This window comes from Plodia interpunctella, chromosome 16, assembly GCF_027563975.2.
Source record: "Plodia interpunctella isolate USDA-ARS_2022_Savannah chromosome 16, ilPloInte3.2, whole genome shotgun sequence".
Classification (NCBI taxonomy): Eukaryota; Metazoa; Arthropoda; class Insecta; order Lepidoptera; family Pyralidae; genus Plodia; species Plodia interpunctella.
Genome location: NC_071309.1, coordinates 5664738 through 5690512, shown reverse-complemented (window position 1 = coordinate 5690512; position 25775 = coordinate 5664738). Strand labels below are relative to the sequence as shown.

The 25775-nt window shown below is 32.7% G+C and overlaps 1 protein-coding gene across 1 annotated transcript in view; it reads left to right on the top strand.

Annotated features, from left to right (window-relative positions):
* LOC128676307 (uncharacterized) overlaps positions 1-25775 on the top strand; it is a 39318-nt gene that overhangs the window by 5441 nt on the left and 8102 nt on the right. The window contains exons 2-18 of the mRNA XM_053756344.2: positions 10604-10718; positions 12032-12251; positions 12626-12771; positions 13938-14061; positions 14986-15100; positions 15431-15645; positions 16208-16376; positions 17818-17918; positions 18237-18392; positions 18684-18892; positions 22093-22249; positions 22408-22621; positions 23021-23133; positions 23336-23431; positions 23931-24128; positions 24819-25019; positions 25406-25526. Coding sequence (XP_053612319.1) covers positions 10604-10718; positions 12032-12251; positions 12626-12771; positions 13938-14061; positions 14986-15100; positions 15431-15645; positions 16208-16376; positions 17818-17918; positions 18237-18392; positions 18684-18892; positions 22093-22249; positions 22408-22621; positions 23021-23133; positions 23336-23431; positions 23931-24128; positions 24819-25019; positions 25406-25526 — 2670 coding nt within the window. The remainder of the gene's footprint in view (positions 1-10603; positions 10719-12031; positions 12252-12625; positions 12772-13937; positions 14062-14985; positions 15101-15430; positions 15646-16207; positions 16377-17817; positions 17919-18236; positions 18393-18683; positions 18893-22092; positions 22250-22407; positions 22622-23020; positions 23134-23335; positions 23432-23930; positions 24129-24818; positions 25020-25405; positions 25527-25775) is intronic.

Genomic DNA, 25775 nt, shown 5'->3' with positions numbered 1-25775 from the left:
CATTGTTATTTACTTTTTATTTTATTGTTCGAAGTTATAAGTAAAATGTACAGCATATACGAATCTGTAATTGGCACAAAAATAAGAATAAGATAGATATAATATATCTATAATTGTTCAAGTGCTGTTGATTTTTTGATAAATAATACAATAACATATCGAGTGCGTTAAATGTTGTCACTGGTGTCAGAGTTTATCAAAATCGCCTACAAATATCTGATGAAATGACTTTTACGAATACCTAAAAGACAAAAAGAAAACGTTGTATTATCTGTGGCTGAAAAGTCCCGTGTAAGTATTATCGTATTATATTGGTGGTATTACATGGGAAGAAGTATTTATTCCCTTTTCCCGTGTAATACCATCGTACACGGGACGCGCCGTGTGTGCAGAACGTATAGCTACCCTAGCCATGAAGTTAGAAGTACGAACGATATGTATCAGTCCGTTGTCATTTGTCGCGAATGGGTCAATATCAGTAATGAGGCAATGTCACGAGTTACTGGGTCATAGTGTAGGGCGCGGACACGTGAATTGTGATATGTCATAATTATTGATCTGTTGCATGACTTTATTGATTTAGCTCTGCTACTCTTGGTAGAATCTGTTGCATGACTAAAGGTGCAGCAGATTGTACTTATATATGTATTGTTAGTGAACATCAATATGACTGCAAGCAACAAGCACGTGCTTACTACCAGATCCTGTTTACACGAGACATTTTTTTAGTGAGATATAAAGTGACCCTTTAAATGCGTATGTATCTATATACTTATTATATTTCCTTGTTTCATAATTACATTACCTTATGAGAATACTTATGATTTTATATTATCTAGCTGGTTGTAATAATGCAGTCAGTTATTGTAATTTCCATAAACATAGGTAGGTAGGTAAATATATATGGGTTCTTTTAATTAGTAACTTAAGAAAACAGTTTTAATTTTAGGTTTGGGTTTTCAAAAAATCTCTTGACAAGATTTTTTGAAAACCCATTATGCTGTAGGTACTAGTATTGAGATGATATCTGGATACGCAGTTCCCTATGTCACTCACGAATAATGTAACTTTGCAAGTAGTTCCAAAGATCTCTAAAAACAATCGAATATCCCTATATTAATTCATTAATTCCCTATATTAATGAAAAACTACCTAATATTATTTTTACTTCCCTAAGTAAAAATAATATTAGGTAGTTTTTCATTTTGATCCATTGATCAATATCTCGTTTATTTTAAACAAGAAATATAAATGAGATTTTTAAATTTAGTGCAGCCTATGGAACAACAAAATGCATATTGTCTATTAAAAATTTAAACATAGAACAAGCTAAGTCATGAATTGGCTTGGCCATCTTACTAAGATTTATTAAATACAAACTGGCTGATTAGAAAATCAAAACACCATAGCATATTTTTTAATCGTGTTTTTTAAATTAAACAATAATTCTATTTTTAAACTTGATTTACCGCCCTTGATCGGGAAGTAGTTCAATCTAGTTAGATGAGAACATTGTAAGTTACATTGATATATTGAGTTTTTCATGAACGCGATTTAGCATCTTTCATCTGATATTCGCATTAAATATATACTACGAAAAGTAAAGGACATCCCAGCAAAAGAAAAAAAAATATAAATCAAGTGTTTACGTTCAGCCACCTCTTTCTGTCTTTGCATTGAGGTATCGATCAGGTCAATCAGCGTCCTCTTTTATTGTCTGTATAAAAATAAATAAAGAAGACAAAAAATAGTCTAATAAGTAAAAAACTGCCATAAGGTTATTAAATTGAGAAGGCAATTAAGGAGGAATAAGAATTAAGAAGGAAATAAATGCAATTTTATGATTTGTGGTCTTTTTTTAGCATCAAAGGAATTTAAATTTAACAGAATCGACATAGATTGTTTTAATTTAATTCATAGGAAGATTTATATACTTTATCATTCATGTGAAATTAATTATTTATTTTCTTATTCTCACCTTTTCTATCCATTACTTCCATACTAATATTATAATGAGACAATATTTGTATTTTTATTTTTTTGTTGTTTGTAATGAATAAACTAAAAAGTACTGGGCCGATTTTGATGAAATTTGGCACAGAGATAACGAAACATTCTGGAGTAACATTTGCTAATTTTTATTATGGTTTTACCCGAGAAACCGGGGTAGCCTGCATAAGTATACATAATTCAACATGGGAAATAGGCATGATAACATGTATACTTATGTATTTATAATCCAATATTCTAAAAAAAGTCTAGCATAACATGACCATGCTTGTGTCTGAGAACCTTAGTACATCTTACCAATGTATGATTAGGTTGCCTCAGTACCTTGGCTCTAACAGACAGACAATGCGTAGAGGTTAGGCAAGTGCAAAGGTAAAATAATAGACAACTGAAAACTTATAAATATGTATAGTTAACTTGGAAGTTGGTAATAATTGTTCATTTTGTAATTAATAGCTTATTGCTCGCTTAGGTACTGACCTGTTTGCTCTCTTGTAGTACTCACTTAACGTTGTTTTATTCAAATTAGTAACATTCTGAAATGAGATTGGTTTATTGGATGTGAAGTATTTTATAAAGACACCATAAACGGGAGAAATATTATGAGACAGCAAATCATCTACCTCATTTACTCACCTATTTCGAAATTAATTTTAGATATTAAATAAATCTAATACACAATAATTTTCTTAAATCGATAAATAAGTATATATTGATTAGAAAGTAGTGTACCTGCTTTGTTTAGTTTGTTTATGAAAGTTAAAATTATATAAATAAAAACATAGAATTGATTTAAAAACAAAAACCGACCAGAGATTTTCGTATTATTTCGAGATAAAGAGTTTTAAAGCATGATACATATATCTTTTCAAATTCGTTATATGAAACTTTAAATTTAATATCATCTCATAGCTTAAAAAAAACATTTTTCTTTTCAAAGCAGCCATCTTAGCCTAGGCAGTCAAGACGATTTTTAATTATATAAACGACTAATTATAATTATTAAAGATAAATTATATGGAAATCCGTCCATCTGTTTCTAAGTAGGGTAATAAGGAATATTACATACATACAAGATACGCGAGAAACACATAACCCTTTCCTTGCAGTTGGGTAAAACGAAACTATAAATTTAATAGGCAAATCAAAATTGCATAGCGTGCACGGCACTGCATCGATGTCTTCGTAGGCCGAATGTGCATTTCGGGCAGAGAGCCAGAGACCTATGTGAATATATATGCATATAGCTATAAGAAGAGGATTAATCTTCATGCTTCCATGCTATCCATATCCATGCTATCCATATCCATACTAATATTATAAAGGAATTTCTTTTTTTTCCAAGAAGTCCACCCTTCGCGAGTCCCATTCGCATTCCATAAAATAAATTTTCTTAAAATATTATCCTACATGCAAATAGACGTAATCTGATCAAAATAAATAATTTTTGAATGTTCCAATCCAAGCTATAAGTATAAGGTTACCTACTTGTGTTAAAAGGTCATTTCCTGATTATGACTCGCGCTCTTCTATGTAAACTAAGTAGTCTTGATACGAGTTGTTGAAGAGTTGGTCATAGAAATATATTTCATTCTGAGATTAAAAATTCAAATATATTTCACGCGGCCTTTTAATGTTTACTTTGTCACAATCACAACATCACGCTGTAGACATTTCATTATATTAGTGATTAGCTTTATTCACAGATACGCCCGCGTTTATTTATTGCGTCCGTTCTTAACTATTATTGTCAATATCTGTTCTATTGATATCAGTTATCCATCTGGTTCTAAATAACGTATCGTACCTATACCAGATTTTAAGTTACACCATCTGCTACACAACTGTGAAAATGGCATCCAATTTTATCCAATAGATTTTGCGTGATGCTCGAACAAACATACAGACAGACAAATACAGAAAATAATTCTAAAAAACGTTATTGGCTTTTATTAATAATTATTTTTCATTAATAGCAGTTATGAACAGTTTGTAGCCTATATTTACAGTTTTAATATAGGTATAGACGAAATGTTTAAAAAAATATTCGTGTTGGTGAAAAAAAAACACATAGGTATTAGAATTTAATTTTAATAGCCATTATTGTATAAGAATATGAATTTCGGAAGTTCACTATTTATTTCTGTACCTACAAACTGATCAAGAGATTGATGATTAATTAATTGCAATATTTGACCTCCCAGTGCCCCGTAGCCTGGCCAGATAGCAAGTTCAAGGGTGGAAAGTACTTATCTGTGATGAATTCATATTTATTTTCAACAATAAAAAAACAAGTACTTAAATCCTAACAACGCTACAAACTTAGTTTTTCTTAGCATTTGTATTCATCTTAAGCTTCAAGGCAGTATTTTGCAAAATATAGCTAGAAATCATACAACTTATTTTTTTTATACATTTGAAAAATGCCATATAGGCATTTTTAAATCTATAAAAAAATAAAAGTCGTTATGTTTTCAAAATATGTTCTTTGTACAATAAAGATATTTTATAAACAAAGAAATAAACAAAATCGTATATCCTGTGGATTTAAGTATCTCTGCCGCATATTTTTACAAATTTATTACAGAATTGTTTACGAAACATACTTAGTTTTTAATTAGATGCACTATGGTTCACAAAGAAACCATTAAAATATTTATTTATTACTTTTTGTATTATTAAAAAATACAAGGAGAACAGGTGGTATATTTTTCTGTTTTTTTTATATATATTATTGTTATAATACCTATTATCGGAAATAAGGGTCGGGTTCAATAATTAACCTCAATGACGCATCAACTATTGATTGGTTTACCTACACCAATTAAAGTTTTAACTTTAATAGTTACTTTACCGTCAGTGTCTTTCAATAATGAAAGTATAATTGTTGGCGTGGTATAAATCATGTCGCTAGACAGATAGGTCAAGTTAGCAGCGATTAATAAGTCCTAATAACCTATTGAAATTGTAGTCTAGATTGTACCTAACGCAATTAGTATACTAATATAGAATTTATCCTTATCCTTACATATAAAAAGAAGTCCCCACTGTCGAGTCTTGTCTATCTCTATAAACGCGATTCTAAAACGATTGGCGATTGACGATTGACGATCAATATAACCACCGAATTACTTTTAGCTCCGTATCTAGCAAAATTTAACCATTATAATTTATTTATTTTATTTTTATTTATTTCATTTATTTAAAATAACAAACAACACAATAAAGTAACTTTTAGGCCATTTGTCTGTATATTTGTCGTTTTTACTTATGCTACTTGTCAAAGTGTAATAAATGTCTGACGTTCTTTGCTTCACTGTAGTCATCTTTAAGACCTTTCCATACTAATACATAATACATGTATAATAAAAAAAAAAGTGAAGAGAAGATGTGGTGGTCCAGTGGTTATGAGTGACTAATGTCAACACATCCAAGACAATATGTCAACTTGACTTTATTAGCTCTCGACAAAAAAGACTCGAAAAAAGAATAAAAAAGGTTCAGTAGTTTTAGGTGTGAAAAAATCGTGGTTCAACCTAGCGTGTATATCTCGATGGGATGGATAATGAAACGAAAATAATATCAGCATAATACGTCTACAATGACATGAAGTTCAAGGTGCATGTCGATACCGGTTGTCGAAACTTTGAATGTTTTGTTTGAGTTTTGGTTGAAGTAACATGTAGGATTTTTGGACTAAAAAAATTAACATGATATTTTGTTTCTTTTTTGTATGTGTGTGTACACACAAAATTATAGTCACATTACAATTACCATTATAACTACATCTTATAATTATGAGTTGCCCCGTAATGTATTCAGAGCAAAGGTGCCCAGTAAATTATATTTTGTAAATAATAATTTTGTAATTACATTTTGTAAATCCCATTAATACTATAAATAGGAAAGTAAGTTTGTTTGTATGATTGTTATGAAGTTTGGTACACAGAAAATAATCTGGAATAACACGTAGGGTACTATTGATCCCACGCATGGACGCAGCTAATTATATAAATATATATGTATATCTATAAAAAAATTTTATATCTATAAGTAGTCGGATAAGTTGACTATAATGATATGTGAAATATATAAAAGCTACATTAAAAATTTACGAAACCCATGACTCTGGAGTTGCTTTCATCATTTCGTTTACTAGAAAAGTTATGACGGTTTCCAAACGGCTGAATGAATACTCTCCATTGTATTCCCTATTAAATAAAAAAACCTTATATCAAAATTAGTTTAGCTAAATGCCATAATTGAATTAGTTAATTGGCTGCATGCTAATTTGCTGCATTCATTCAGATATATGTATGTCGTTATAAAAGGGTAATATACAATATTTTATTCATTATTTTCTCACTATAACGTATAGTAAAGGTGAAAAAATGTACCTATCTAGAAAGTGAGTATAGTAAAATAAAAGCAGAATATTACTAGATAGTAAGTGCCTATACAGCTTGAATGTAAATTTTAATATATTTTTTGACACGATTTAGTATTAGACAAATTTAGTATTAGACAAAAGGTAAATGTTTAGTTAAAGCGCGATTCTACTTGGATAAACCATGCACGCACTTGTGTATGGCACAGTTATATACCCTGTGCCAACTAGCATTGCTGGAAGTCTATTGTATGTAATTAAGTACCTTATACCTACCTATATGGAAAAATAACTTGGTGCGAGCAGTTTTAGCGACTAGAATATTTTCAATGTACTTGCTCGAATTTTTACGGCATTAGTGTATTTTTTCAACGTCGAAGTATTGAACAAGCGTGAATTGACCATTACGTAAGTACTACATATTAGGTTTTACTACTTATAGCGTGAAAATCCCGCCTCGTAGGTAATGATCACATGACCAGCACGCTTGTATTATAATGTTCCTACTATTTTCTATATTAGACCATGAAATTATGCGTTGACAGACCGTTTAAATTTTTAGGACTTCGTACACTAAAATACTTTAAGGCAAAATCGATTATAGATTCCTTGACCGTCTGTCCTGTAAAACAGGATCGCGCTGAAATATCAGACATTTATATCACAAACTCCGGTGCTGTGAGAAAATTAAACTTGTGAGTCAACGGAATTAAAGGATACAGACCTACGACAATTTGTGTTGCATATTTTTGGGACTTCATAGGAGAATTAAAACCTATAAGTACTCCTGTTAAGCAGAAATTGTGAAATTTGGCAAGAAGCAAGGGTGTATACAGATAAAAGTGGAAAATCTAAAAACCGTCAATGTGTAAACAAAGATCAAAAAACGAATTTTATGGAATCTTCAGTGAGTGAGGCAAACTCTCACTAGAACGGTTTTTTAAACTGATTAGCAGATTTCCACGACATCGATTAGTCTATGCTTCAGATAATCTAAATGAAAAAAAAAAAACATAGTTATCTACAACTTTGCAAGATTGTTTACTTTTTTTTCATTAAAAACAATAAAGCTATTACTTAACTACCTATTATTACTTCTATTTCATTGTTGCATTGTCATCAATGATTGCACTTCGCTAATTAATGACAAGTGTTTTAAACATGTTTAATTGTCATTAATTATTGGTCATTACATACTTTTTAAGTTAATTCAAGTTACAATGTAAATAAATGATTATAGGTACTGCAAAGATACTCGTAATACTTGTCTTACGCCCCCTGTCGCGTCTACTTTTTATAATATGTAAGAATTATGTATGGATGAATTATACATGCAGTCATCATCAGTCATCAAAAGTCTAGTCTACTCGTATATGTTCAAACCAGTTAAATTTGGGTTTGTTGGAAATGTTTTTTAAAATATGTGATAATATCAAAGAACCTGTTTACACGAATAACATCTCCTTAAATATATTTTTGCAACGTTATTTTCCTGTCAAAATACCTACGTCATGGAGCAATTTTGTTTTTATTATGTACATACATATGTATATTTCGGCGACATATATGAAAACATCAATTTATATTCTTATTCCTCATCCCACGTATTTTTAACACAAATTTAACGATTAACAAGAATGTGATTTATTGCATTACTTAAAAATCATTACTATAATAATAATTTTTTAGTAATGTAACATTTTTAGTTTTAAAAAAAGGCTTTAACGGCTAAAACGTAAAGAAGATGTTTAATTCAGATAGGTACAGTATTTTTTCTTGATTTTGGAATTCTTCTACACTAAGTTTCGTAACTGAGTGCTTCATTTACCGTAAAATTCTAATATTGCAAATTAAAAACGTATTTAATAAAAAAGAACGATCTAGTGTGAGTTGGACTCGCGAACCGAGGGTTCCTCTTACCCGAGTAAGGTTTTCCCACAGACCACCCATTTACTACTTGCCACATATCATTATTATATAATTCTACGTCAACGTTTTGATTTCCTTTGAAATTACAATCGATGCGACATAAATGGTTTTTTTATACATTTTTTCAGAGAAAAGAGACCACCACAATATAAATGCAAATGAGGGGTTAACAAACTGACAATGAAGTGATCCTATAAGGTTTCCGATATTTCCTTTTCAGGTAAGGAACCCTAAAAAATGTATAAAATGTTGCATTCACGTGACAAAAATGGAGCTGAATCATTGCATTGATAGCGTGACTGTCCTCGTGACTTCTAACTATTTCTAATGGCGAAATCAAAGGTTTTATCTACCATTAGATACAAAAGGCCCTGTGGCTTGTGGTTCCGCCCTAGAATAGGATCACTCGATATCCTCCCGTAGATGTCGTACAAGGCGATTAAGGGGCTCATAGGCAATAATAGCATTCTCAAAGAAAGTTGATCTCAGACAGTCGAGTTGTAAAATTACAGCAGAAACTTCAAAATTGTAAGGTTATTTTTTACATACTTAGTTAACGTTTGCGTAATTTATATTGTTGTAAAATCATAAAGAGACACAAAGATTTTTACATAATGAATTTTACAACATTATATTTAGTTCTTAGATATATAGGTATGTCATCATTTAAGAGGAAATTTGAAATTCTAGCAAACCGAATATGAGTAGATACATAGGTATACTATGAAAAACAGAGGTCTATCCCGAAATAGGAATACACATTTTTATCTTTATTTAACAAGTTCCAAAGTATAAGGTTAGTAAGTTAAAGTTAGTAAAGCTTTTTTTTTTAGTAAAAACTTAAAGTTAGTAAGTTACTCACAATCCAGTTGTACACACAAGTATAATAACGATATGAATCATTCTTGTCTACGTGAAAATGTGTTCACATAATTATCCCTTATATACTTAGGTATGTAAGCAAAAAAAAACTAAAAAATGTAAATGGCATTCATCTTAATTTAGACAAGTAGCTAGAGCTCTTTTCACCCAGGTTAACTTAGCAGGTACTTAGAACGACTGTGGCGTCGAGATTAGACAACATCTTAAACAAAATAAATGCCTTGACAAACTCAATACTTTTAACTAAGTACCCAATACATCGTTTGTTCATTACTTAATCCGTAAATATTGTTCTAGGTATTACTCCAATATGCTGAATCAACATTTAATTTGTGTGTAAAATAAACAATACCTATATTATTTTTACTATTAAATTGCGCAGAACTCCTTTTAATACACAAGTAATCAATCAATAAATATTCTTTACTTGCAATGAATATAAAATAATATTATTGCAGTGGCGTTTAGGTTTAGGCGACTTGAATAAAATCTGACACTAGTGTTTACAATTAACACATTCGCAAAGAAGTGGCGTATCTACAGAGTCGGCAAATGGCCACGGGCCCTCAGCCACAAGTGGTAACCACAAAGGCTCTATACCTCCCTACCTTTTTTGTTTAAAGAAAAACATAGGAAGTGTTAGAAGACCTGTTTTTCTCCTGCACACCGCGCATGTTGTAAAAGTCATCTAAGATTTTTATACACAATAACAATTATTATTCAAACCAATCGACAGCATGCTAAATAACTATAGTAGGTACATATTTAAGTAACTTTTTTTGAAATTAAAGGTCACAATTTGTAACGTTCCACGTGGGTACGGTTATTATATGTATTTTTAATCTGATTAGTTTTTGAGTAGCATTTTATAGAAATAAATATAAAAATATACGATAAGGTATCTTTACCCTTGGAACGGGTACATATTAACATGGTCCTTACAACGTGCGTCATTTCATTCCCCGCTGATTGGAGTAAAATATTACTAACAGAGATTATGGTTTATGTATCTGTTTTCCTGGTCAATTTGCAAGATAACAAGGACATAAGGTACTCCTTTTGACATATAAGTGTTATCAGCACAGTTTATCTTCCGTGTACGAAGTACGAGTATAAGCGAAAACATAATCCGAGAATGAATAATACATGAATATTAGGTCTTCAAATACGAAATTACACGTCGGTGGCTGTAATGCATAGAAATTAATTGACACTATTGTACATAAATGTGCATTGCATACTCTAGGTGGGCATATGTTTTTTTGGACACTTTACAAACATTTGAAAAAGGGCTTTCTATAACTGGGAATAAATAACTATAAGATATCTTTCCACGGGATAAGTCCGACTTTGTATAAGTGTTTTGTGTTAATTTTGATTTATTTCTTTTCGTAGATAAACTAATACTGAAAGGAGTGTCGGGGTTATTCAGATCTGGGGAGCTGACAGCCATCATGGGACCCTCGGGCGCTGGCAAGTCGTCACTAGTCAACGCTCTCACTTTGTTTTCGTAAGTCAATCAATCATCATCAATTTATAAATCCGTAACTGCCGGTCAAACAACGTACAGCAGACTGCTGGACGTGGAAAGATATGAAATGAGGTAACGTATGTTAAGTTACTTAACGTTTACAATTACTTGAAAAATATCACGCATCCATACTTCCATCCATTCATATTATAAATGTTACGCATTTATAATATGAATCGATGAAATTTGGTATGCATGTAGTTAAAGCCCCCCGTTCAATCGTAGACTACATTTTTAGAAATCATCCCCCTAATTATAATGGTTGAAAGCTTGTAAAATATTGGTCTAGTAATCTGGGAAAACCTTAGGGGTAAAGTAGGGTAAACACATTAATCACAGAAAATATAATTATGCTTTCAGAAATAACTATTCTACGCTGGCGAAGTCGCGGATAAACAGCTACTAATAATATAGGTACTATCTTCGTATGAGGAAGAGTATATTTACAAGGCCGGCAGATTTTTCTGTCACGCCAAAAAAATATAACTTTAGTTAATGTGCGTACCTATTTCGAGGCGGATGTAGTTGTCTGGAGTTATCTCAGAGGGCAGCGGTGTGGTGCAATATAAACCGTGTCACTTAATTCCGGACAGGCCGACGTGATGCCTATCTTCAAATGTGTATGGTTGTATATGCATTACTCGTCTCATCTCTTTATATTAACCTACTTACTAACAATACAATCTAAGTACAAGATGTTATTTTATATGTTTTTAATTTCTAACACGTAAAGAAGATGTTTAATTCAGATAGGTACTATGTTTTTCTTGATTTCGGAATTCTTTTACAATTTAAGTTTCGTAACTGAGTGCTTCATTTACCGTAAAATTCTAATATTGCAAATTAAAAACATTTTCAATTAAAAAAACGATCTAGTGTGAGTTGGACTCGCGAACCGAGGGTTCCTCTTACCCGAGTAAGGTTTTTCCACAGACCACCCATTTACTACTTGCCACATATCATTATTATATCATTCTACGTCAATGTTTTAATTTCCTTTGTAATCGCAAACGATGCGACATAAATGATTTTTTTAAAATGTTAACATAGACTTTATTATATAATGATAAAATAAACTTTGTCAATATATACTTATTTTTTATTTTTTGAAATAACTTAAAATACATACAACAAAGAGTAGAAATAATTAAACATTGAAGCTAAAAATATGTCTGATTTTATTAGGTAGTGTCTATAATACTGTAATCATAAATATGTGTAAAATGAAACTGTATGAACGAGCCTTATTCGATACAAACATTTTCTTTTCAAGCAATTTAATATCTCCACAGAACAAGTGGTGTGTCTGGAAGGATTCGTGGTGGGGGCAACGTGTGCGAGCTGGGTGAGAAAAGGCAATCGACCCGAGCGCTGAGGTCCTACAAAAAGAAGTCCTGCTACATCCTGCAGGACGACAGACTGAACCCACTGTTCACCGTCGCAGAGCTCATGAAATTCGCAGCCGATATGAAGCTGGGGAACGCCTTCACCGATGAACTGAAAATGACTGTGGTAAAGTAGGACTTGTCGGTTTTTTACAAGCTTTTATTTAGTCACCAACAGATTAAATAATACTTCCAGTATTTTCATCTGTCCAGAGTCTGTTGAAATTTTCCACGTCGCTTCAGATTCCATGACAATGCATTATGATAAGTATGACTTGATGGTGCATCCAAAATCAGCTCCCAACCCAAACAGAGATCGCATCAAAGGTTTTAAAATTTATTTAAAAATTTTATTTAAAAAAGATATGTACTAACTTTTGTATCATATGGAAGACTAGATTTTAATTAAAAGTCCTTATACTGAAAAAATCATAAAAATAAGCCCTACTATTTATTTATTTAACTTATCATAGTCTAGAGCAAAGTTCATATTTCTTTCAGATAAATGAAGTATTGGAAACGCTCGGGCTTACGGGCACCGAAGAGACGCGCTGTGGAAATCTGTCTGGTGGGCAGAAAAAGCGCTTATCCATAGCTGTAGAACTGATCGACAACCCTCCTGTAGTATTTCTAGACGAACCAACGACGTAAGTTAATTTTACATGGCCGTCTAGTGTGAGGGTGTGCCCTCACTATGAACTTATCTTTGGCATTTAAATGATCGTTGGAATTAGATTTTGTGAAAGCTAACTAGTATGTTTGTTATTTTACTATAACTAGTTTAGTGGGGATCTGCACCCCATTCGCGCTAAAAACTTGAACTGAATCGCAATTAAACCTCAATGGTTTTACTAATTAAATCACAATTGGTTTTACAGTCTCGGTATCGAGATAATAGTTTGACAGATTCTTAAACCAAAACTGAACCATACCGTTTTGTCAAAGAATAAGTTTGGGAGTTTACTTATAACCGAAACTGTATAAAATACCGGAACAAACGCGGTTTGATTGAGATCCAGCTGATGTTATTAGCGCGATCGGATGGCTGGTTTTTCAAGTACCTTTCCTTCAGGTACGTCAATCCCAACGATAACGAATAGACAGATTCTGAACTGTTCTTAGGTACCTAAGATTTTATTTTTAATATGATTTGCTTAAATAACTTATTAATATGTAATCATTGATAATTACTTATGTAATCTGTATTTATTGTAATATTTTTAAAAACAAAATCTAAACTTTTTCATTTATTAGACGGAATCGAGAAATTATTAAAAATACCGAATTGTCGCGACCGGTACAAATCCGCTTCCGAGATCATTATTTAACGATTAGGTACGTCATTGGTCATTAACTCAGAAGTTAATACCGATATCTAGGTACCTACGACTTGTTGGGACATTATAGGTAATCATATTCAGTAAATGCGAGATTTCTGTGACTTTTTTACTCTACATCTTATCTATATCCTTTCCCTCTTAAGTCCCTCGGAAAAATGTGAAACTTCTATCAGTACAGATTGTTTTGTCAGTGACTTACAACTTCATTGCGCGGAATGAATGAACTTTTGATAAGTTACAGTTTCACTTTGAGGCAATGGAAGTGAATAGTAGTTTACGGGTATTCAGAATCGTCTGCCTGGCAACACTGTGAAATTTAAACATTATAATAATTTGGCTCACTTTTTCACTGCGAAGTAAAAGTAGCCTCGTGCATTTGATGTCGCCGACGTCCACATGTGAACTAGCGCCGCCACTGCTCATGCTCACTGCTCACGTGAAGACCTAGATGATTCGATGTGTATTTCTTTCAGTGGTTTGGACAGCCTGGCGTCTGCGCAATGTATCGAATTGCTGAAGCGCCTGGCACGGAGTGGTCGCACCATCGTGTGCACTATCCATCAGCCTACCGCCACTATTTACTCCTTGTTCGACCAAGTAATGCATTTGCATTTTTTATTATATGAATTTAATGACTTTTTTATTTAAACTTTATTGCATTAATTAATTTGTAAAAGAACAAATAGGTCTTAATGATAAAAACACTATCTAACAGTCAACAATCGGATTCGATTTTTGTTGTAGTTGCTGTGTAAATTCAGATCCTCAAAGTCTGTATTTTCTGTTAGTTGCTATTGCTTTATTCATATAAAATAACCAAAACTTAAGAAGTTTATAAAATATTTTTGTTTTATTTCGCAAGAAACTAATTTGCACTTCACCATATTTGAAAATTAATTCCCTTGTACCCACCCAGGGTGATAGTTGTCACTCGCAGGGATATCAACTTTTGCTCTCCGCTTGATTCATAAGAAGCCTACACGAACAAACTGGTTCGCATAAAATGTATGTGACCAAGTAAACATGTGACTGGAAAAATTGCACAACATGGAATGTCAATAATGTACTGTACATATGTCCTATAATTATCCTTGCCCTATATCTTGTACATACATAAATACGCAATCTGCGATGCGAGGTAGTTACCGAGATATTTAATTATAAACCACATATATGTAAATAATATTATTATTTGTTATTTAGATCAATTTAGATTTTTCTCGTGAATTCCTGACCATGGACCGCGCGGACCATTTTGTAGATTAATCAATTAGATGTCATTTTTTAAATTCATTAATTGTTCTGATCATTAGATCCTGGTATCATTGCTTTGTTCGATCAGAAGGTCTACCACGAGACAAACAAATACGTATATCAGACATGCTGTCTCTTTTTACATATTGTGTACGCATTATGTAAAATAGAGAGAGAACGTGTGGACAAAATAACCTCCTATGTGTTTTATGTTTCATGATGGATGTCTTTACGAGTAATATCTAAATAACTTCGTCTTCTTTCTAGGTTTATATGTTGGCTGATGGTATGTGTATTTACCACGGACCCAGCTCTAACACGGTGCCTTACCTCGCCTCAATGGGATTTCAATGCCCGATGTATCACAACCCCGCCGACTATAGTATGTCATTTTTTAATTAAACATTTTTGTTTTTTTTTGAAATCGTAAAGATAAAGGTAATTGTGATACATAATATGGTTAAGCTAACTAAAACATAATACAACTATAAATATTATAGTGTCATCCCATCCTATTAACGCATAAGTCCGTCTTTGTTCTCTTTGTCTGCTACGCTTTCACACTTTAACCGTTGGGCCGATTTTGATGAAATTTGGTAGATTCTACAGTAAATGACCCGAGCTCAAACATGTCTACAGGCGCAGCTACTGCTAATTTCAAATTAATGAATTTACTAGATAAATTTCTAATACGTAGATTCATTCATTTCAGTTTTAGAAATTGCAAATGGAGAATATGGGAAATTCAATGAGGTGTTAGCGGAGAAATGTGTTAGACACGAGAGCAGTGAAAAGCCCGCCATCACGATGCCCTCGGAAGATGTCCTGTCGCTGGGAAAACTGTCCGTCATTGTGAAGCCACCTCATGAATTCTACAAGTTCTCTGTCCTCTTTAGAAGATGCGTCATACAACAATATAGGGATTGGGTTAGTGTGTTTATTAAAATTGATGTTTTAAGTTATATAAAATCAATATAATTTCATGTCTAGTGTATTATCCCATGCGGGATAAACAGATCGTAATAAATGATCTGTATATCCTAGGGTTGTGATACTTTATGTCAGCTACACACTATAGCCGCTCAGATAGAGTTGCCGACGCGGATATATTTTGGGAGAATACAAATAAAAGAAGTATCGAGAATACCTCTGTATGAATGCTTTTACTTGCCGCAATTGAAAAACTAAATCCACTAAGTTCGGCGACACTGTGACATTATTCAAGTACCTATATTTTTTCGCGGCAAGCAAGTAGTCTGCCGCGTCTAGCTAGTTGCCACTAGACGGCAGTAGTCACATGTACCCCAGTAAACTTAAACTGTCAACCAGTGTGCAGGTTTTCTCACAATGTTTTCCTTCACCGGAAGCAAATGGTGGTTTATGAGAACTACCTACCATTTCTACTTATGGGACCAAGGTATACCACCATTTGTAGTAACCTCTTGATAAGTTGTTTGAGAATTTAACTTATCTACCATGTATTTTTCAGACAGTGACACATCTAAAGGTGTTACTCCATATAGTGATAGGAGTAATTCTGGGGTTGTTGTTCGAGCAAGCTGGGAGCGATGGCTCCAAGTCTGTCAGCAATCTGGGCTACTTCCTCGTCTCCATCGTCTATCTTTGCTACACTTCCCTCATGCCTGCTGTATTAAGATGTAAGTATATGTGATAATCAATCTTTTGTGGCACATTTTGTGAATTGAAAAGGTTATAATAATATATATATAAATATATGTTGATTGTAGGCGAGTGAATGCCTGTGAATTCAACATAAGTAGTTTGTGTTTCACTTTTTGTTTTGGGATCAATTGTAAATTGAACCCTTTCTAGTTTATGGCACCCATGGAATTATCAGGTACTCCGTACGAAGTACTTACTAAATCCATGATGGCACCTATTTGAAAATCACTTAGAGCTACGAATCTCTTCCTTATATACCAATATAAATATTTAAACATAATTTTATTGCTGTATCCAGTCAATGTGCATAATTAAATACACCTATTTAATTGTGCTAATAATAATATTTTGAATCAAATTACTTTAACAATATTATGTACGACATGTGTGTGTACAATGTGCAAACATTTTAATGTGCTAAACATTTAAATGTTTATTTCCCGGAATGAAAAGTAGCCCATGTCCTTTGGTACTCTTAATCTTAACTACCATGCGTAGGGGAAACTTCAAGAAGAGCGTGAAGAGGTAACAAACAAATAAAAAACAAACTTACTTTCGCATTTATATATTTGTTAGGATTCTTGATATATATATATAGACACAAATTAGACAATACTCCCAGTACTCGAGATAGTTAACTTAAATTGGCATGAAAAAGGATTACAAAATTGTTTCCGGTTAGTTAGCTCGTCATCTAATTATATGTGTGCACTGTGCCTACCTAATTATCCTAACTACACATACTGGTAATATGCTATAATTACCTATGTACTACTTCATAATGGATTTAATTACTAATGGACGCTCACAATGCAGTAACCACAATAACCTATGCATATAATTAAAGCTGCACAAAGACACTCTATACCTTTGCAGCGCGTAATACTCGGTAAATGTGTACAGTACATAGATATCCACAAACAAATACATTTCTGTAGTACACTTTATTTAGGTACATGTACGTACCTACGTACCTAGATAGAAGTATCGTCTATGTCATAGATAATAGACGAATAAAGGTGACACAAGCAATAATACATTTTCTCTTTGAGAAGAAAATTACACTACTAGGTAGGTATTTACCAACTTAGAAATTTAACATCATAAACGATGGTCGACGATATCACATACACCAAACCTAGGTAGGATATTTGGTTAGAATTTTGACTTTTATCCAACAACCGTCTACCCGGTTGATAGATAAAAATCAATATATTTTGGGGCACTAGGTACTGTTACTTTAGCAGAATCGATCGATATTCGTAAACAACAAAAAAGCAATGGTGGTCGATAATATTGTATCTAATAAAGTTGACTAAAAACTATACATAAGTAAGTACCTATATGTTATCTGTGCGGGGTCCGATGGCCGAGATAGTAGATCCGATACCTAATATGTTCCTATTATTCTTTCAGTTCCTACGGAGCTACCAGTCCTGAAGAAAGAAAATTTTAACAACTGGTACAACTTAAGAACTTACTATGCAGCTGTTCTAGTGACGGGGATACCCATTCAGGTATGTACAACTACATACAGCTGGTTCGTTTGCTGCATTATTTTGTAATGTAAATCTCAAATTTAAATCGTGATAATATGAAAAGCCTTACCTACAGTAGTATTACTTATTTAAGTAATTCAAATCACCATCAAGTCAAAATAAAATTATAGTTAGTAATGTAGTGCGAACCATGCAATTATTAAATTAAAAATTAAATTAATATTACATATACTTAGTTAGATGCATCACGCAATCTTATCACGAATGTTCTCGAACGAATCAACTTCATTGTAGAAATTACAAGAACTTTTAAATTTGAAGTTTTACGCATTTCAGATATGGTATAGCTTCGTGTACGCAGCGCCTTCTTACTTCCTGAGCGGGCAGCCGCACGAATTCTCGCGGTTCGTGATGTTCGTGCTCGTGCTCGCCTCGATCACGCTGCTCGCGGACGCTATCGGCAACGTCATCGGGACCTGCGTCAATCCTATTGTAAGTAGCTAACATGATTTTCTCCAGAAAAGATAATTAACCTGAGGGGCAGGTAGGACAAAAGCTGACTAGGTCCAGCTGAAGATATACAGGATACACTACGTAACCATCTGAAACCGGCTGCACCGTAATAAGCGTAACCATAACATAAACATGTTTTGTGCTAGGAACTATATTAGAGCTGGGTGTACTAATATTTAATTATAATAAATTATATAATGATGCAGAATTCAATAGCGCTGAAGGTATAACCAATTATCTGATGATAGGAAATAAATTGTCTATTCACAGAACGGAACCTTCCTGGGCGCCATCACGACCTGTTCGATGCTGGCATTCGCTGGGTTCCTGGTGCTGCACTCGCACATGACCGCCACCATGCAGCTGGTGTCGTATGTGTCCTTCATGAAGTACGCCTTCGAAGCCCTAGTGCTCTCCATGTACTCGTATGGCCGCAAGCCGCTGCCCTGCCCGGAGACTAAAGACTATTGCCATATAAGGTAAGCTCCAGACATACCATAACTACTGCTCACAAAAAAACTGCCTGAACTTATTTTTCAGTTATGCTATCTTACATACTAACTTTGAAAAACAAACTTATTACTTAAACTTGTGAAAAAAAATACACTATCTTCGATACTTATCTACTGATGTAATCTTCTTTAAGTACCTAACTCATTTGGCTATGTGTAAGATTAGGGACCAATATGACGCCATTGTTTCACTATGGTGGTATAGGTCTTTTAATGTGCACTTGCTTCTGAGAAATACTATATAATAAAAAAAAACAATAATATGTTTTCAGGTATCCAACGGAGATTATGAAGCAGTTCAGCTTGAACGCAGACAACTACTGGTCAAACGTATTAATACTATTGGGCGAAATCGTTCTCACGCGTGTTCTTGCTTACATAACTCTTAAAAGAATAGTTAAAAGCTCAAAATACTAAACAAAGCGATTATAATTGGATATGAAACGATTTATTGCTCGAATACAAGTACAAAATAAATATATTTTTTCCTGTATTAAAATAGGCTTTGAAAAATTATGTGATAAATGAGGAAATCTTTACTGACCGCAACCAAGTAAAAACCTCAAAATACTTATACTAACCGACCAAAAGAAGTTCTACTTCTTTAGTTACTCCTGGATGTAGTACCTATAATGTGGCGATCATTAAGCATTGTATGTATTTTATAATGTAAAGGTATTCTATCATTAGGTAGGTATATTGGGTTAATTTAAATTGTAATAAAATACAGGGAACATGTATAGAGTCACCGGTAAATAAAATGTTACAATAATCAAAGAACAACGAAATTGTGATATGTCAACTCGAATTTAATTAATTTTACTTATATAGTAGTTAGTACGAGTTTAAGTGTTGTGTATGTTTTATTTATTTATATAACAGCTTACATTTGTTTAGGTAGGTAGGTTCCGTAATATTAAAGAGTAGATGTCCACGATTTTTAATAACAAGCACGAGGTTTTGGATCTACTGTAATATATAGATAAATATGAATACGAGAAACGACTTGTTATTAAATCGGTTAAGCCGACACGTTATTTCAGAGACTAAAATCGGCTTTGCCAGGCGTGAATCTAGGCTGTGGTTAAGGGCATATCCACGATTGTGTCTTCGAAAGAACCTTAGACCTTAACGAGGCCGATATTGTCTTTGGTCTGACAATTGCTGTGGCTATTTACTGTGGTCTAAATTTAACGTGATCTGTCTGCTATTTTGATTCTAAAAGAATGGAGAGGCACTAGGGAGCAGAGCGGATTCAGCCTTCAAAAAAGGTTGTGTTGTTACAGTCACTGGAAATTTAACCTTGAAATGAAAACGACTGAATCACATTTTTTTTTATCTTATATACAAAGTCAATTAACGTTTTGGGCATAGTACTAGTAATAATAATAATAAGCATCCACAACTTAATAGTGGCTCTGCGTCTAAGCCTGAGCTTCCTGCTTGACTTGTAAAATATTTGTTATTTGTAACGAAAATTTAAGAAACGTATACAAACAAATAGTTTTTCTTTCTTTTGGTTCTTGGAACATAATATATTGTGACTTGGCCGGTGTAATAACAAGTCACATATTTCTCACTTTAGTTTTAATCAAATTACTGTAAAGTAGGTACCTACTTATATAATCGGCAGTTAGGTATACCTAAAATAAAATTATTATAATGACGGTTAATACTTATTACCTACAAAACAAAATTGTTTGGTAGGTCAATTAATTACACTTACACAAGAAATAATAATTAGGTAGGTACTTTTTGAAATGTAGGTACTTATTCGTTGTACATTTTCCGTGTAAATTACTCAGTAAGCAGGTATCTATTTCCCTGAATTGCATTTGGAAATAAACGAGTTTGTCTGTTAATGAGGATAATAAAAATAAATAATTACATATATAAAATTTCAGAGTGTACATTTTCATTTCAAATCAAAACAAGAAAATTAAATCAATAACATTCAAACCTTACCATGTCTTTAATACAACGAAAGGCAACTACACGGCAATGTCATTGGTTCGCCGCGTCTCACTTCGAATAAATTCGATGGTGAGAAGTGAAATGCTAACCCGCACTTCGCCCACAGGCTTCTTATCTTACATTAAATCATCACCAAATTCTGCTCGTGCCACATTTGTATACCAATGTGACTCATGTATACTAGTTTAAATCGACCACCGCTTGCTTCTGGTTAAAGAAGACATCGTGAGGAAACCTGCACACTGGTTGATTATTAACTTGCGTGTGAAATGGAGAAGGCAATGGCAAACCATTCCATTAATAGAGCAAAGACACGTTACGTGGAATGAAACACATAACACAATATGTGTTATGTGCTTCATTCCACGTAACGACCCTCAGCCATGCAAAGAGTAGCGTACTACTAGCGTACCTTAGCTATGAACAAGATTTTTACAAAAAGCATAAGAGAGAGATGTGCGTATTAGAAATACATGACAAGAATGGAGATAGAGTTCTTGCCCCTTTGTTGTCATCACATGATCATAGACTCATCCCCTACCTCCCCTTTCTGACCCAATCTGTCATTTTACACGAGATTAGCCGAATTGTGCCAGGAAGTTTATAAATTTTTCATATGCAGATGCCTTTTTCGATGCGGTTCGACATGCTAATCGACAGTTTAATGACAACAGTGACATGAAACAGCGGTAATGACAAAATAAATAGAGCAGTTTTGCCAATTTTAATTTTTTTTATTGACTACTAAAATACACACATCGTAATGCTGGCTGGCAGTGGAATTTTGTCAGTTAAAATGTTGGCTGGATGGGTACCGTCTAAAATCACTGTCAAAGTCAACATTGAGAGATGTCAGTGTCACATCAGGTTAATAACAAAGTTTCAATTGAATGGCGCTTGCTTACGCTCCGCTCGCTCACTCACCAGACCGCCTACACAAAAAATAAACAATGTTATCTTTCTTCTATCATATATGAACATAACATCTTTTCATGGCCTAATTAAAGCGAGTTACGTTACTAAAGTTAATCGATTCACCGGAACCTTTTATCTTTGGTACTATATTTTTATATTCATAGTTTTATAAGCATCGAGTCATGTAAGTGTTTGTTAAATTATATTAGAAATTTTATTACATATGGTATTGTTTACATAATATTTTATGCAATAAGACTAATATTTGGTAATTTCAGGTTAAAAATAGTTATAATTACTATTATATTTGGAGTAGGTAACCTCTCACAAACTGGTTACTATGAGATCCTTGGTGTTTCAAAACAAGCGACGACTCAGGAAATTAGACAAGCTTATAAGAAACTAGCTATTAAGTTTCACCCAGATAAGAATTCTGTAAGTATATTCATATAAGTTACAAAATAATATTTGTAATGTTTCATGGTAGGTCATCAACTTTTTTATTTTACAAGTTCAAAATATGTACCAGTAACAACCTAACCCTAGCATAAATAATGACTTGGTTCTTCTAATGTACTGCTACACTTTTTTAGGATGTAGAAGATCAAAAAAAATTTATAGAAATCACTGAAGCTTATGACACTTTGAAAGATGCAGAAAAAAGACGAAAGTATGACTTGTATGGATCGTTTCCGTCATATACAAGAAAGTATGACTATAGGTCACAGACAGAATATAACAACTTGTTCTACAATGGGCTCTACCATGAAGATCCAAATGTTGAAACTCTATCGGGCCGCAGTTTTTGTAAGTATAATTCTTTATTTGTATTTATTTGTTTGTATATTTGAAATACCTTATTGCTGTTGTGTGTCAAAATATCATAGAAATTTAAAACCAGAAATCAAAATATTTTTAAATTTTTATAAAAGAAAAATTATGTAAATAGCATTCTAATCCCAAGAAGAAATCTTTTCCAATCAGCCAGTAAGAGAAAAACAGAAAAACATTAAACATAGGGCTCTACCCTATGTACCCTCTAGGCTGTGTAAACTACACATTCAAATATTATTACATATATTTTGTTGTACCTGTTAATAATTTTTTATGTACAAATTTTGGGTGTACAGATTGAGTTGATCGTAGAATATTTTCTTCAGAACTTCAAGCATATTAGATTTTTATGCATATCATTTTTTATTCCAGATAATTACCTGAGTGATGGATTTCATTTCATCAACTTCTATTCTCCATTTTGTCCACCTTGTCAAAACTTGGTAGACCATTGGAAGAAACTGGCCGAACTTTACAAAGGCATTGTAAGTAGACTTCATTTTATTCTGATCTCTCTCATCTTTCATGTTCCTGGTTTAATTTAGGGCCATGATAATAAAAAATAAACTAAAATTTTGAACAAAAATTTAAGCAGATTGCAAATTGAAATAACAAATGAGAAACAATGTATCTATTCTTTGCCTTATTCTGAAGCAAATTAGTGAAATTAATATTTTTTATTTACAGGTTAAAATTGGTGCTGTAAACTGCAAATATCACAATTCATTTTGCTATAATTCCATGAGGATTGGTAGTTATCCTTCTTTACTATTTTACCCCAATGTAAGCATCCAGAATGTTATATCTTTCTTCCTAACTCATAAACTGATAAATAAATACTTTTCCTCTTATTCATAAAAAAGTTAAGCATATTTAATGAAATTAGTAGGTACTACCTACCAATTTCATGGCTAAATTATGTTTTGCTATTAACACACTTTACAATATTTGACATTTATAGAACTACACAAAGTTTAGTATGCATGTGCTATTTTATGAATATGTTGGTTTTTTTGTTAATATTAACACAAGAAAAAATACAAAAAGAAACATTATAGAAGGAAGGCTATTTGCAAAAGGCTAGTAGCACAACCAATCTACTACATATTTGATTCCTAAGGGTGCCACTCCCGATTTTTCCTTTCGAACCCGTTTATCATCTGCCTTTGCACCTATCTACCTCACTGGCGAAGACTCATTTAAAAGGTCGAACTATAACTGATACTTATATATCTGTGAAATGACCAAATATAGATAATTAAGAAGATAATCGCAATTGCAGGGTAAAAGTGGCAATTTCCTGTACTACCGCGGCGAACGTACATTGGAGGCTCTAGACAAGTTTCTAATGTCGTACATCAGTAATCACATACACGTCCCAGTGGTCACACAAATAAAGAACAGTGCCGCATCCATCGCCTATGTACTCGGCTCGAAAAGGATAGACAACAATGCACTTACAAGGATTGCTTACGTTTTGGTTAGTAATGTCTGTTTATTCTCTATCTTCTATACATATAATGTGTATCAATAAAATAGAATATAAATATAGTATACCTTAAAAAGCAACTGCCTCCCACATACTTATGTTGCTGAATACGCTCCCTCTCACGTTTTTCTTTAGAGACAATAACAACAACATGTAGTTTTTCAAAAAGGTTATGAAAAGACATAAAACAGTTGTAAAGGTTAAAATATATAAAGTTCACACAATATGAATACAAGACCCCTGGTATTGCAGGTTGCAGGCATCCATAGGTTGTGATGACCACTTCCCATCAGATGGTCGAATACCTGTTTGCCTGCCTAGTATTATAAAAACCTAAAACCAACAATGCCAACAAGAGCATATAATATATATATATATATATTATATGCAACAGCATATAATATAACAGCATATTATATATATATATATATATATATATATATATATATATATATATATATATATATATATATATATATATATATATTATATGCAACAGCATATAATATAACAGCATATTATATATATATATATATATTATATGCTGATATATATTATAGATATATATTATATATATATATATATATATATATATATATATATATATATATATATATATATATATATATATATATATATATATATATATATATATATATATATATATATTTTGTCTTACAGAAAGGTCTAGTCACATTAGTTATAGTAGAAGATGAGGATTTACGTGAAAATCTGTCAAAAGATGAATATACAACTGTGGTGTTCGTTTCCGGACAGAAAGGAAATAAAATAGAGATTAAGAGCACAGAGGAAAAGGAGGTGCTACAGGATATAGTTAATGCCTTACCAAAGTCAGAACAAGTGGGGCCTGAGAAACTCAAGGTAAGTGAAATACTAATGTAAGGTTGTTACAGATTTGTTATCATATCTCTTCTTCTTCAAGCATCGTGCTGTGCGCCCACTGCTTAGTGCTCTCATGTACACGCCATTCTTTACGTTTTGAGCACTCCTAATTCAGATTTTTCCCATTACATTTTATGTGAACGGCCCATCTTATTTTAGTTATCATATCTATATACTAAGATCATAAGAGAAAAAATAATTGAAATTTTTTTAAATCAAAAATATAGACCTGACATTAAGGAGTACCATAAATATCGTATCGTGGGTAGTGGAAATTTTAATTTCTGTGGCATTCCTACTTAATAATGATATTCTTGTATTTTATTATACTCATTCATTCTTTTTCTACCTCTTTCTATTTTTAGGAAATACGAAACCAACTACGGAGCGGTTACAAAAAACCATGGGTGCTGTACTTTACGTCGAAAGATCATGACCGACTTCTGTTCTATCAAATGAGACAAAAATACCCTGATATGCATTTTGGTATGTTATTTTGGTGAAATGTAAATAGTAAAAGCTTTTGCCCGCGGCTTCGCCCTCTTTCATTTCGTGCGTCCGTTCATAACTTATTGTTCGTAATATCTCGGGTTTTAATTTAAGCAACGTATGGTTATGAAACCTTTACTGGATTTTAAGTTAGACCACCTGCTAAACAACTGTGAAAACTGCATTAAATTCCATCCAGCAGTTTATGCGTGATGCGCGAACAAACATACAGACAGACATAGACAC